The sequence below is a fragment of the Saccopteryx bilineata genome, chromosome 11 (genome assembly GCF_036850765.1).
Source record: "Saccopteryx bilineata isolate mSacBil1 chromosome 11, mSacBil1_pri_phased_curated, whole genome shotgun sequence".
In the NCBI taxonomy this organism is placed as follows: Eukaryota; Metazoa; Chordata; class Mammalia; order Chiroptera; family Emballonuridae; genus Saccopteryx; species Saccopteryx bilineata.
The window spans coordinates 3426767-3441905 of record NC_089500.1 but is presented as its reverse complement, the minus strand read 5'-3'; the positions used below and the strand labels follow the sequence as shown (position 1 = coordinate 3441905).

General features: G+C 54.2%; 1 protein-coding gene across 1 annotated transcript; it reads right to left on the bottom strand.

The window, feature by feature from the left end:
- Positions 1–230: 230 nt before the first annotated feature.
- DIPK1C (divergent protein kinase domain 1C) lies at positions 231–14886 on the bottom strand. Its single transcript, XM_066246764.1, has 4 exons — positions 14667–14886; positions 7551–8216; positions 4349–4513; positions 231–1380 (listed from the first exon to the last, which is right to left on the bottom strand). Exons 1-4 carry the CDS (start codon positions 14862–14864, stop codon positions 1174–1176), a joined length of 1236 nt encoding a protein of 411 aa, XP_066102861.1. The 5' UTR covers positions 14865–14886; the 3' UTR covers positions 231–1173.
- Positions 14887–15139: the final 253 nt, after the last annotated feature.

Genomic DNA, 15139 nt, shown 5'->3' with positions numbered 1-15139 from the left:
ATAACAATCTTAAATACTGACAGGACCGTGTTTGTTTATTGTATTCTATAAAAATACCATTTTGTAAGGATTTGAAATAATAATTTAAAAAAAGCGCTGAAATTCACCACAGATGGTTTAAGAAACACCACTGAAAATGCAATTCTCTGGGTGGAATGGGAAAGGGGTGTGTGTGTGTGTGTGTGTGTGTGTGAGAGAGAGAGAGAGAGAGAGAGAGAGGTGTCAAACACAAAGGGAAAAGGATCAAACTGTCCCTTTTCCGCAATAGAAACATGATTGTGCTGGGTAATTACATATTGCATAGTTTCCATGATAAACAGAAACATTTGTTTCCATTTTGGTGGAAATGAGCAGAAACCTCTTCCCTTCCGGGAGCCAGTGTGTCACCTGGCAGGTTAGCTCCAAGCCCAGGTGCAGGCAGGGCTGTCATTTAGGGTCAGCCCGCCCGACACCCGTCTGCCCTCACAGTGCCCTCTGCCACACAAAGCACACTTCCTGATAGTGCAGCCTGTGTTTTTATTGTGTCTCGTGCCAAGGGGCAGGTCACTGTTCTTGGCCCACTGGGCCAGCTGTCCCAGAAGACACCCTGGAGAAAACACCTTGCCCTGCCCCACAACACACACACTTCATACACGCAACCACTCACACTCACCAGCTCACACGCACACCTGCTCACACCTGCTCACATTACCCACTCACACTCACCTGCTCACACCCGCTCACGTAGGCATGTGTGCTCACATGTGTGTGCATGCACACACTGTCATACTTCCATGTACATGTGCAACACACCTATGTGCACACTAATGTGCACTTAACAGCTGAAAGCATCGTTCTGGGAACAAGCACCTTCTTGAGAGCAATTGCACGCCGGGATTTGTGCTGTTTCGGACAGAGGGCCCTCCAACAGCCCGAGGCTCTGTGCCCACCTCCCTCCCGCAGGTCATGTTCAAAGGGATGACAGTGAGAGGCCAGATGGTCTCCCCAAACATGGAAGCAGGCTGGGATGGACAGGAGGCACAGTCACAGCAGTGGAAGCAGCATTGGGCCCCTGCACACTTTGGAAGGCCTGAGTGTCTCCGAGACCACTCATTTGCACAGTGACAATGTTACCTCTCTAAAAGCACGCAGAGGTCACGCCTCCAGAACGAGCATTGGAAAGGCCAGCAGTGGCTACTTCTCTGCCTCCTGCAGTTCCCTCAGCGCAGCTTGGAGGAGTTGCCGAAGCTTCCAGAACACCAAGGGGTCTGCCCCCTGGGGGCTGCCCGGGTCTGCACATTCCCGCACAGCCTCTCGCAGTTGCCGCTGAAGCAGGACAGATACGGCGGAGCCTCTGAGGGTGGAGGGGAACCAGTGTCGGAATATTTTGTCACAGACGACCTGAGGGGAGGGACAGTGAGACATTTATTCGGGACAGCGAATCCACCCGAGAGCCCTTGAGCCTGCCAGGTGGCCCTGACGCAGACCTTAGCTTTGCTCCCTACCCCCGAAGCGCCTTCAGGGAGGGTCCTCTGGTAGGTGCCTTCCCTTCTGGAACTCAAATTACTCAGCCCCACAAAGAAACTTCACATCGGGTAGGAAATTCCACTCCTGGCCTTCGAGGTGGTGAAGTTCTGGGTGACACTTCACACAGGGCTGAGTACCTTTCCAAAGGCAGAGCAGGAAGTCACAGGCAACACCTGCTACGTAAGGAGCAGCCCCTCAGCAGATCTGAGGACAGCGACCTGGCTCTGTCACCACATCCCTGTGGCTAGGCCTTCTTAGCCATCAATCGGTCACAATAATAGTGATACCCAGGACAGGGTGTCCTGCGGGTCCAATTACATGCTGGTGGGAAGTAGTATGCAAATGTGACAGCATCTGGAGGCTCATGGGAAAATGGTATATTGGAAGCGAGCGTGGGAGAGATGCAGTTCTTTGCTGGGGCCTTGGCGATGGTTTGTTTCCAGGGCAGAAGTGCAAATGAAACCGTTACCTCACAGCCTTTCCTTGGAAGAGGGCACGGAAGACACCAATGCTGGAGATCTGTGTAAATACTCAGTCTCCACCGGCTGTTTGCTGTGCAGCTTCCCCTTCTCTCTCTGTTGGGAGACTGGGACTGGGAGGGCGATGCTCACACTGCCCCATTGTTCTATAGCACGCTTTATATTAGCCTCACTGAACAAGCGCCTCTCCATCTTGTAAGCTGCTGCTTCACCAGAAACAACGCTCACGTCTGTCTCCTGGTGCCTGTAAGGGTGAGGGTTCTTTCTCAGAACTAGTTATCTTCTTCCTTTTTGGGGGGATTGATAATGAATTTTCATGTGCAAAGATGTAAAATATCCCAAAAGACAGACTGTAGTCTTAGTCTCCATCCCAGTCCTGACTGCCAGACCCTGAGCTCAGGCTCTGAGAGCCAGCCACCTCCTTGAACATCCTTCCAGAGACAGTCTGTGCACACATAAGGCTGTGCACGCAATTCTGTAAACGGCGGTATTTTCCACACACTGTTCTACGGCTCCCATCCCCACTGGTCCAAGTTTCAGGGAGAGCCTTCCAAACTGAGTCTTATCAGGATATCCCCTTAGTCTTAATGGCTGCATCTCAGATGTGTGGACGTGTCATAAGTAATTAAACTAGTTCCTTATCAAGGGAAATGTAGGTTGTTTACTAAGTTTTGCTGTTCTAAACAATGCTGCAATAAATAGCTTGCATATACATCATTTTTATGTGTGACTAAATTTCTAGAAATGGCATTTCTGGGCCAAGGGGTAGATGTACTTTTTGTTTTGATAGATCTTGCTAGATTGGCCCCATAAAAATGGCACCGGCTTACACACGCACAGCAACATATGATGAGAATGCTCGTACCCCCCACGCACGCACCAACATGCGGGTTGTCTTTTGTTCTTGTCAACAGATGTGTGAAAAGGTTTAATTTGCACTGTACTTATCAGGCAGGTTGGAATCATTTCTGCTTCCTTTCCAGTGAATGGTCAAGTTGATATCCTTTACCCACATGTCTATCAGAATGTTGGCCTCTTTCATGTTCAATTGTAGAAGCTCCGTATATCTTGAGGATCTTCATCTCTTGCTGAGATTGGGTTTCCTGGGGAGCCGACTCTAAGAGAGAGGTCTGTGTGCAGAGATTTATTGAGGGGCATTCTCAGGAACGACACGTCCATCGAACTGAGAAAGTAAATGTCTGAGGCTGGAATCCTTCCTCTGGCCCTGCCAAGTCATCCTGAAGCCAGGAGGGCTGGGCGTGGCGGGTGCCCCACATTCACGGGTGCAGGGAAACCACGGCAAAGAAGCTCTGCGGGGCCAGAGACACTGTCAGAGCCTCAGAGGTAAGGGATAAGGGCCCCACTTGCCTCCTAATGAATCTGTAAGAGTCCTTTCCAAGAAGGGTGAAACAAAAGTGGGTTGACGGTTGTGAGCACATGAAACAGAGTTTGTTCTGGTATGATGATTTGTTTGTGGTTGCCTTATTTTCCATACGAACAACTGCCAACCTTTTACCCCAGCCTGGATCAAGGATGGGGACCCCCCTCTCTCATTAGGTGGCCAAGGGCAGGTGGTCATGTTTCCACTTTGTGGGAGGAGGTCGCAGGTGGCTGATGCTCTCGTGAAAATCATCTTGTTCCCACAGCTGCGGTGAAATGATTGACCACAGACCCAGCAAAGATGTGAGTCCACAGGAAGGGAAAAAGCTGGGGCAGAGGGGCCTCTGAAGGCCACCTGCCTGCCGGGCTGCCCAGCTAGAGGAGACCACTTCTGCCCATGGAAGAGAGCTCCCACTCACGGGGCGTAGAGCTCTGCATTTGGGACCTCCCCGACTCTGGACCCGACCCAGAAGCCCAGACCCAGCATTGATTCCTATTTACCACTGATTCTGGGACTCGAGACCCATGTTCTCCTGCTCTGTGCCGCCCCGCCTGCTGGCCCTGACCCCCTCGCCTGTGCGGGCTGCGGTGTGTGTCCATCCTCTCTAGTATGACCAGCTTTTCAGGGGCTGCTTTGCAGTCTTTTCATTCTTACTCGTCATTGGGAGCATGTGTGCGTGTGCACGCGCGCGTGTTTGTGTATATGCAGAAAGCAGACCCAGAGAGAACAGCTAGCGAAGCCCCTGTTGCGGTGGGTTTGGGGTGCCCAGGCTGACTGTGCTGGGAGCTGCATCCCTTGGGCTCATGGCGTCCCCCGACCAACAAGCCCAGGGGGGCAGACAACAGAGAAGGGATGGCCGCCTGTCTCCCACCGTCCCCACCCTCTCGGCACAACCCGGGGAGGACAGGAAGGGCGCTGGTCTCCGCGGACAGGAGCTGAGCGCCAGTGGCTCGCGGCCGAGAGCCGTCTCCCCAGCGCTCACCTGCAGGTTGCTGTTGACTCTCTGAGCCCCGCACTTGCTGACTCGCAGGTCGCACTTCGAAAAGCAGTCAAAGAAATTGCAGTCTTTGTCTCCCGTGCAGTTCTGCTCGAGGATTTCTTTCATTTTAGGTTCAAAAAAGGCCATGTCCACATCGATGGCCACCACCTGTAAGCAGACAGCAAGGGAGATTAGAGAGGCCCGGGCTCAGCACCGAGGCAGCCTGGGCAGCCTTCCATCTCGTGTGAGGGCAGGTGGCACAGGGGGTCAGAGGGAGCCCGGGCAGCCTTCCGTCTCGTGTGAGGGCAGGTGGCACAGTGTGGGGGGGCACAGAGCTCCATGGCCAGTGGCCAAGCCCAGGGCATGCTGGGAAAGAAACGTGGGCTGTGTTACACAAGCAACTGGCACGGATTCTATTGCAAAGAGCTCTTTGCTGCCGGAGGGACCTTCACTGTCGTTAGTGAAAGTCTAGGATTTGGGACTCTAAGGAGAAGCATCCTTTTCACCTCTCAATGTGTCTCAGCTTTAAAAGTAGCATCTCTGAACTGTCTTTTTTTTTTTTAAGATTTGACTTATTGATTTTACAGAAGCAGAATGGAGTGAGAAGTATCAACTTTAGTTGTTCATTGATGGCTTGCTGCAGGTGCCTTGACCAGGCAAACCCAGGGTTTCCAACCGGTGACCTCAATGTTCCAGATTGACGCTTTGTCCACTGTGCCACCACAGGCCAGGCTCTGAAATGTCTTAAAAATGAGTTGACCCCTGCCTCCTTGTTTTACCACTTTGGTCTCTGACCTTCAAGGGTCAGGATCACAGAGCACAGATGATTTATTTCCCGACCCCCATGAACATAAGCAATAAAGGGAAACTCCATTCAAGAGGCAGGTCTGTGGGTGGGACAGTGGTACCTAAATTGTCTACTTATGGCACCTGTCACCCAAGTCAACTGGTTTGCAACAGACTGGTTGGATGGACGCACGGGGGAGATGACAGCATAAACGTTCTTGAATTAGGGTTGATGAGTGTAGAGCCTAATTCGACACAAGGACTGGGACACCTGGAAGTCCAGATTTATCTCCTTGGCTTCAAACCAAAGAGGCTTTTAAACTAGAGCAAGAGTAACATCTAATTTATGCAGATTTCCCTTCACCACCTGAATTAAAAGAAGAAGAAGAAGAAGAAGAAGAAGAAGAAGAAGAAGAAGAAGAAGAAGAAGAAGAAAAAGATGAGCTGAAACCTATGAAAACCTGGAGTCAGCCCAAATCGAGCAGCTTCTAGCTTCTAGGTATTAAAAAGCTATTAAAAGACGTGACATATTAGAGGAGGAGTCTTTGGCCATTCCACAAGCCTTCACAGGTCAATGTCAAAACATCACCCTCCCTGCCCCCTCACCCCCACACTGCTGCATCTCCAGGAAGGGCTCCTTTGTTTTGGTTTCTCATTCAGGATGGATGCTGAAGGCAACAGAGTCTCTTGGGAGAGAATCTTCAGAGAAACGGAGGAGGGAAATAATTTATTTCAAAATATGGGGAGAATAAGGGGGAAAAATAGAATGAGAAACTTTTTTCCTTGTTAAGAGCTTTGCCTAATTATTAACTGAGGCACAGCAACCAGAAATTATCATTTTAATCAGTTTTCCCTGTCTCATTATTTAGAAAAAATAAATAAATAGTTCACTTCATCATGTGCACCGGCTAATAGACGAACAAAGCATCAGGCTATGCTAGCGATCTAGCGCTCTCCCGGTGTATTGCTGGGGCAAGGGGACCTTTCTCTTTGCCCATAGTTTCTGGCTTCCCCTGGGCCCCAGACGGAACTCCAGCTCCTGGCAATCGCTCTCTCTGCCCTTTCTGATGGTTGCCTTCGCATCTCCCCAGAGGGCTAGGTGGATTGATTTTTTTTTTTTTTCATTTTTGTGTGTGGCATAGGATGGATTGTGAGCCTAACTGGAAGCCCCGAACATGGGAATGGTGACTAAACAAACCAGGAAAACCTGCAGGAGCCTCTTCAACTGTGCCAGGAGAACCTCAACATTCTCCCTGCGTGGAGGGATCTGACTCGCACCATCCTCAAACTTCATTCCGGCGTCTGCCTAGAAAGGACAAGTGAGAGTCACCTCATCGTGCCCCTTCGAGGTTAACCGGGGTGAGGAACACTGTCTACCATGAGCCGGTCCCCCACAGTGACCGGCCCACAGAAGTGGCCCTTCACGGCCAGCACTTGCAGTGTCAGGACTGACTCGTGGCCACAGAGGAGTCACCCCAGGCGATGGTGTTATTGTGACAACGGGTTTTAGCCTAGCCAGGAGGCGGTGGGCGGAGATTGTTTTCTAAGCCTGACCTGTGGTGGCGCAGTGGATAAAGCGTCGACCTGGAAATGCTGAGGTCGCCGGTTCGAAACCCTGGGCTTGCCTGGTCAAGGCACATATGGGAGTTGATGCTTCCTGCTCCTCCCCCCTTCTCTCTCTCTCTCTCTCTCTCTCTCTCTCTCTCTTCCCCCCCCCTCTCCTCTCTAAAATGAATAAATAAAAATAAAAAAATTTTAAAATCACATGGCATCCCTCCTGCTGCCACTGCTCCTCATGACTCCGTTCCTTAGACACCAGAGAGGGAACTAAACTGTGTCAGCCTCGCCCAGAGCAGTGCAGAGGCCGATGTGACCCCCAGGGAAGGCTGGTCCCTGGAGGAAGGCACCCAAACACCAGCCATCCCTCTAGACGTCTTAGCCACAGAAGGGAAGCTAACTAGAAGCTCCAGGAAGAAAGTGTTAGAACACGCTGCTCATTGTCATGGGCCTGTTCCGTTTGAAGACAGCATCCTCCAACTGAGTCACTGTCCAAAGCCCCCAGAGGCCATTGTCCTTGTGGTCCTCTGTGGTCCCCTCACCCTGAAAGGCTGCTTTCTGCCATCAGCAAGAGCTAGTTTCCAGGGAAAACCAGAACACCCCTCAGGAAGGACACCCTCACCTCCCCGGCCCTGGGCTCCTGCTGTCCCGAGCTTTCACTGCAGTCCCTCCTGGGCTGGGGTCAGGGGCACCTGTCCTTTGAATTCTCCAGGACAGGGCTGGGTGGGGTTGTCCCGCCCAGCAGGCCGCCTAATATTACCTTGTTTCCCAGGATTTCAGAAATGCTCTCATTTATAATCCCCTGGACAACCCCAAAACTCTGTGGCCATATGATGCAGCAGCCCTGCCCGGGGACACTCACCGTGAAGTCCCTCCTGATGGCAAAGTTCTCCGGCTTAACGTCGCAGAGGTGCAGGCGGTGGGAGAAGTCATGGTCGAAGTGCCGCACCAGGTCCAGGAAGCTGAGCGCCATGTCCCCGACGGCCCGGGCATGGCCCCGGCGGGCCCCGTCCAGCGGGAAGAGCGCACTGTGCCCGGGGCTGCCAGCTGCCAGGTGCTCCACAGCATAGAAGTGGCCACAGGAGCCCAGCACGGGCAGGGTGTGCGGGCTGAGACCCTGCAGCGTGACCAGCAGGACGAACTCCTCCTGCTGCAGCAGTGCCCACAGGCTGGCCAGCTGGCTGCGGCCGCGCGGGCCCTGGTGCCCTGGCCACAGTGGCCCCAGGCGGCCGGCCGGCAGCTCCAGGCCCAGCGCGCTCCTGACCTCCCCGGCTGCCAGCAGAAGCAGCTCTGCGTCCGGGAAGCCCCAGGCTGCATCCTCAGCCGGGTCCTCCAGCAGGCCGGGCGGCCGGAAGCTGGCGAAGGCCTCCTCCTTGGACTTGAGGACGACCGGGCGGCCGCGCCAGTCTGCCTGCAGCACCTTCTTGCCCCTCTCGTAGTACAGGCAGCGCCAGTACCGCAGCGTCCCCGCCACGCACAGGTCCTCACAGAGGTCGCCAGCCAGCGCCCCGCCCCGGTAGTCCTGGCACTGGAAGGAAGGGACAGTTGGTCACAACGCGGGGCGCTGGGGAGTGGGGTGCAGGAAAGGGGCCCAGGCTGGTCTCTGCGCTCACCACCGCACTAACCAGACCCTGGGAGGGACCCGGCTGCGTGTGAACCACACAGCCTCTTTAGGTCCTTGTGTAATGAAGTAAACAACTTTAAAACGTCCCATTTTATGCTCCTCAGTCAGGCCCAGGACAAGGTCCTCGGGATCAAAACACTCCAAGGCGAGAAGGAGGTCCCCGACCTGTGATGCGGGGGTGGGGTGCGGGGAAGTATTCTACTGCCTGGTTTTCTGTGTCCTCACCTGTCACTGAGAGGTGCGGCCAGGTGGTAGGGTCACCGGAGAGCTTTGAAGCCTCCAGCAAAGAGGACGGCTAACTCATCTCTGCAGAGGTGAGGAGACCAGGCCACAGCCCTGGCCCTTCTGTGGGTGTGGTCTGCAGGCTCCCCAGGCCTCAGGGAACTCATGGCCTCCAGAAGCAGGCATTAGAACAGGCCTCGTGGCCGCTGTGCCCGCAGGACCAGGACAGCACAGCACCGGGGACGCCCTTCAGAAGAGAGGAACCACACGGAATAAATTGTGGACCCGCAGGGAGTGTTTGGTTCCTGGTCGTGGGGAGGAAGGCATCCAGGAGCCCCCGCATGGGGCATTCCTCCTAAATTTCAGGGATCCTTTTGAAGGGTGCCACACGAGGGGACCTGGTGACCTCACCACTTCCACACTGTAGTCATCCCTAAGAAGATGGTCCAGCCAGGCCCAATGAGGGACCAGCTAGAGCAATGGCCCCAAGCAATGTCTCGCTTCTCAGGCACACCAGGCCACCTTCCAGTTAACAACGCCACTTTCTGAACTTAGTCCAGCCATCTGCGGGCTGAGCCACCGCCTAGCTCCAGGGTCCAGTCTCCGGAGTTCACAGAACAGAGGTGGCTGCCTTGGAAACCCACGACAGCAAGGTAAGAGCACATTTGACCTACCTGGTTTGGGAGGACCGGGGTGACCGCTGGGCTTGGCCCCTCACTAGGTGTGTGGCTGGTTTTCAAGTCTGTGATGTGGGTTGATAATGCTGTGTCATGGGAGACCTGTGACGGTCAAACAAGGTCCTGGGTGCAGGGGATCTGGTCATCTCAGGGGAGGCTAGTTTCTTCCAGCCCTGGTCATTAGAATTTTGGGGTTGGGAGGCAGAGAGACTTGTTCCTGGAAAGAGGTGTCTGAGCTCAGTTTTGAAAGACAAATTGCCAGTCTGCCTAACAGACAAGGAAGGTGAAGGCGGTTCCATTGCAGGACATGGCCTTGCAAAGACCTGACGTCACCAAGTAGCCCAGGGCGTTCAGGGAACCGGACCGGGTCAGTGCGTGGAGAGCGAGGTCAGAGCATGGGCCTGTGTGTGACACACTGAAGTGTCCTATCAAAAAACGCCATTCCTATGTCTCCCCCTGAGGCAGCCCCACCTGCCCGTGGGGAAGCCCCCCTGCCCTAGGCTGTCACTGAAGGAGGCAGCGGAGTCCCTGGTGCTGTCCTCCCTCTTGCGGGCTCCCGCCGCTCAGCCTTCCTGACGAGCCTGCACTGCACTGAGGGACTCAGATCCAAATCAGATTGAAACTGACAGAAGATGTGCCCCTGCCAATTGGGAAAGCAGTTCCGGACAGGAGTGGCAAGACATCTTGAACAGTGGTCTAACCATTGAATGTGGCCTATGGCCTATTGATTTTGGATGGGAGCATTCATGTTGGCTGTTTTCTGAAGATCAGCAGATGGAGGCCTAAGGGATGCGGTGTGAGGCATCAGAAAGGACAGGAATCAGAGCGAGGTGCCCCGGTGGAGTCCGTGACCTCATCGATCATGAGAGGCCGTTTATAGTCAGCAAAGCACATGTGATGCAGTTATCACACAGCTGTTCTCTGTTATCTTCCTGCAGGGTGGAGGGTTTGGAGCATTTCAGTTCCTACGCCTGTTACGTAGAACGGAAACTTCGTCCACCCCGGCTATTCTGGTCACCAATGTTAGAGTGCGTCTGCTGGGTCTCCTGCATGTGTGTATGTCTACTAAACACAGAGACGGGCTTACTCTAGCACTGAAACAACCGCGAACTTAAAGTATAAATTACGAGGTTGCAAACTAATTAACATTGTCTTAGAGACTGTCGTGAAATTATTTTATTAGCGGTAGAGCCTACTGAAGTAGCTATTTTTTAACCTAAAAGAAAAGTAGTTTATTTACTTTAACTCATTTTTTAAAATCACTTTTCTCTGCATGTAGGGAGGTCCCAACCGCCCGTGTGAAGACAGGTACATCTCTGTACCCACATGTGTGTGCACGCAAAATCCCTGGTATCAGGGTTTAAAACACACACACACACACACACACTCACACAAAAGTCTCAATGTAGTGAAGTGGCATTTTCTCAGTAATTGAACTCACAGTGCGTTTGTGTTTCCTAGAGGTTGTGTGTGACGTGTAAACATGCTTCTTCAGCATGCCCAGCTCCGGGGAAGCATTCTTAGTGCTCGCCGCTTAGAATCTCTCCGGTGTGCGTCACACTTCTCAGGCCAAAACAAAGCCTGTCCACTCTGGTTTGGGAAACGGTTCACCGGGTCTCAGAGGTCATGCCTAAGGTCTGGGTTTTCTTTAGTGTGTTTGTTTCTGTTTTTAAAGGAGCGTGAAATTCCTACGTGGTTAACCACCATCATGCTACATGACAGGGTTCCTACCCCAGCAACAACGCCGTGCATCATAGAACCTCAGAGCATCTGGCCGGTCCGCCAGGTACCCCTTCCAGACCCTGGACGGCTCAGATGATGCATGCCCATTACCAACACAGCCAGTGCCCTCAGGAGAACAGTTGTTCTCTGCCATCAAGGGTCTCCCTGTGGCTCTGGGTTTCCATCGGAGCAGAGACACAAGCCTGTCCTATTAAAAGGGAACTCCAAATGTAGGCAATGAAATGAAATCACATCAAATCTAACTCACCAAAAGGAAATGAAGCCTCTGAATAAAAGAGTCTGTGGAAATGGTTTTGAGACGCTTTGAAAGTGATATGCCGCGGAGGGTTAACTATACCCAGTTGTTCCTGATGGCTTTCATTACCGAAGAAGCCACTCATGGTTGTGGGGTCTCTCCTATCAGACAGCACAGGGGTCACCCTGGCTCCACACACACTAACTACGTGAGTCAGGGCAAGTGACCCAACCCCTCTGGGACTGGGCTTCACCATCTGCGGAATGGGGGTAGTCCAAGCACATGCCTCCCAGAGGGCGTTGCGGGGACTAAACGCAAGGCTGCGAGTAAAACCGCTCAGTGCTGTGCCTGCCCAGAGAAATGACAGGCACCGCAGCCCAGCCCTCTCCGCTGCTGCGTGAAGAGCTATGCCTGCCGCAAGGAAGCCAGGCTCGTGAGTTATTGAGCGCGGCCCAAGGCTTCTTAGCCTGGACGGCCTCCTGGCACCTGGCATGGCCCTCTGGACCAGTAGGGCGGCAGAACCCTCACGGGGAAGTCAAGGATGGCGTGTGATGTCTTGTGCCAGAAGGCCGCAGGAGAGAGGAGTCCCGCAGTCGGCCTAGAAAAATCCAAAGCTCTCAGACCCAGGGCTTGACTCTGGAACACGAACAAGTCCAGTTGGTTCTTCCAAGACCAGGGAGTATAGTGGGCTCCCTGTGGAGGTGGGTGGGCTTGGGGCTAGCAGCAGGCCTGGCCCTCCCCTCCCCCCCCGCAGCTTTAGCTAGACTCCCCTCAGGCAGGCCAGCGATGGCCCTGTGCACTGAGGGCCTGGGAACACGCCCGGCTTTGCCCAGCACTCCACTGCCTGCACAGGAGCAAGAGAAGGCCCCCTTTGGCTTAGCTCTGCTGTCCTTCTGTGCTCTGGAGTTCAGAGGGAAAGCTAATGAGAGCATGGAGGCCGGTCAGGAGACTCACAGCCAGTTTTATTGTTAAGGATAAAAGCCAGGCTGGATGAATGGAAAGTGCTTGGGGAGCTCAGAGGCAGAAGCCTGATTCAGCCCGAGTCCTGGGAGGCCGCAGAGCCAGCCTCCACTGGCTCGCCAGCGCCCAGCCATTGGGTCTTATTCAAACCTGGGGCATGTGCGAAGCGCCCCAGGTGAAAGGGGCCCAGGGTGCTGTCCAGGGCTCACATCACTGAGTCAGAATGGAGAAGGTAGAAAGGGATGCGGCAGGAAGAAAGGGAGAGACAGCCACATCCGGGCATGGGGGAGAAATCACGGCTTCAAACATGCCAATGCCCGGCCCTGGCCGGTTGGCTCAGCGGTAGAGCGTCGGCCTGGTGTGTGGGGGACCCGGGTTCGATTCCAGGCCAGGGCACATAGGAGAAGCGCCCATTTGCTTCTCCACCCCCACCCCCTCCTTCCTCTCTGTCTCTCTCTTCCCCTCCCGCAGCAGAGGCTCCATTGGAGCAGAGATGGCCCGGGCGCTGGGGATGGCTTCTTGGCCTCTGCCCCAGGCGCTACAGTGGCTCTGGTCATGGCAGAGCGACCCCCCGGAGGGGCAGAGCATTGCCCCCTGGTGGGCAGAGCGTTGCCCCTGGTGGGCGTGCCGGGTGGACCCCAGTCGGGCGCATGCGGGAGTCTAACTGTCTCTCCCCGTTTCCAGCTTCAGAAAAATACAAAAAAAAAAAAAAATTAAAAAAAAACAAAACAAAACATGCCAGTGCCCAAATGACACTCCCTGAAAAGTCAGTTCACTGAGACAACAGCTGATGAGCCTCAGGAAGACAGACCTGGTATTTCAGGTCATTTCGGTGATCAGAAAGGAGAGAGCCTTCAGAAGCAGGACTCACCTGTTCAGCTTCATGTCAGACTTAAAACGACCCTGAATGGGTGCCCCTGGCACCACAATGGTGGACCCTCTAATCAGAACTGGTTTTAATTTATGAGCTAAAATGCTGAGAAAGTTATGATTAACAGTTACTTAAATGATATGAAGCTATTTTGTTTCCATGAGGCTGCCTACCCCACCCCTCCCTCCACTTAACCAAAGGTAAATAAATGAAAAAAAAAAAAAAATGAAGTTCATGTGTTACTTTAAAAGATCAGTATATTTTTTGTAAACAGAAGTATCCCATCCTGGCTAAACTATTAATCTTTGTTTATTATAAATAGTCTATCAGTCTCCCCAAAATAAAAGAGGGTTTTAGATGAGTTACTAAAAAAATTAATGAGCTCATGCACATTCAAGAAAACCTGAGAGAACTTAAGTGTAACAGAGGGTGGACGACAGGGCGAATAGAGGCAAGCATGCAGAAGTGCATGGATGATAGATAGATCGAGAGCTAGACAGACAGGTTGGAGGGAATCAATAATAAATGTCTCACTTCCATGATGATCAATTCATGATGACACATGTCAAACTCAATTAGGAAACATGATTTGTTGTAGCTTGTACCTTTCACTCGTTTCTTAAAAATTTTCCAGTCTCACTTTTTATTAAAAAACAAAAAGGCACATGTAGTTGAAAATCTTTATGGTACCCCGTTTTGAAATCCTACCATCTCAAAGGCCCACCCATATGTAAGCAATTGGATGGAAACTTTCCATAGGTTTCTTGAAGTTATTTTTTAGAAAACAGACCACTTTTCACCTCAAATACTTAAAAGTTCACTGTTCGGGGGAGTGAATAAACACGTCAAAAGTCAACAGAACCTTAGGAGCTGCTATCTTCACCTTTCTTGCTAATTTCCCTTCGGGGATTTCTTCCTTGTTAAGTCTCCTAATGCGTATCGTGTTCTAAACAAAGCCAACTAAGGAGCAGCTCACATTCGGGAAGCCACTGATGCCCCCGGTGCGTGCAGACTGCTAGCCCAGCTTCTCCTTCTCCACTCACGGCCCCACCCAGCTGAGGAGCAGCCAGGCCCTCCCCTGAGGGGGACAGAGACTTCGGTCACCACCGCAGGATCAGGGTCCGCGGGTCCCAACCCCTCCCTGGGAGCGCGATCTGCCTGGGATCCCCCAGTCGCCTCGCGTGAGCGCCACCTGGGGCGCAGGAGGCAGGGGTCCTGGTAGCCGTCTGCATCCGGCGCGGGCTCGGGGTCGGGAAATCCAGGTTGGATCACAGCACCGAGCCTGAGCCGGAGAACGGGGACCCCAGAGGCATCTTAGCCCGCACCCTGCCCAGCGCCCCAACCCTGCTGCCCCGACAGGGGACGTGGCCACCGAGGGGATTTCGGGAGACTCGGAGCCGACCCGCAAACTTTCTTTAGGAGCGCGGGCTCACGGGCAAGTGGAACAGTAGTCCGGCAGCAAGGCTCTAGGGACAAAGGGCCAATTTTGGTGATGTGAGGAGAAACACCCCCGCGCGCCCACAGAGGAATCAGCCCACAGGGCACAGTGCGGGAGACCGGTACGTGACGCGTCCGGAATTCCACGCACCGTGTCCCACCCAGCGACCCGAGAGCGCGTTGGGGGGCAGTGCGGCAGCGGGACCTACCAGCGCGGCCAGGATGCGCCGGCTCTTCTCGTCCGTGCAGCGCTCGGAGAGGACGTCCGGGTGCGCGCGGAGCAGCAGCGCGGCCGCCAGCACCCAGCCCGCGGCCCAGGCGGCGCAGGCCAGCAGCGCGCCCCGTCCGCACCTCCGGCGCCGCCCGCACGGCCGGATCCGGCCCCGCGCTCCCGCGGTCCGCACCATGGCCAGCCCGCGCGCCGCCCACTCTGCCGCCTGCGCCCGGAGCTCGTGTTGCGGCTTCACTTCTGCCGGCCAGAGGGGGAGGGGTCGCGGGGGAGAGGCCATGCGAGGGGAGGGGAGGGGAGGCGAGGGGAGGCCCCGCGGCTGGTTACCCGGCTGGGCGAGTCCTGGGGTGGGCAGAAGTGTCCGCGGGAGCCCCAGGGGAGGCGGTGTGCTCGGGTTGCTCCCTGCCCTTGCGCGCGGGGCGCCCCGCTGCGTCGCCGCACCCCGACACTTTC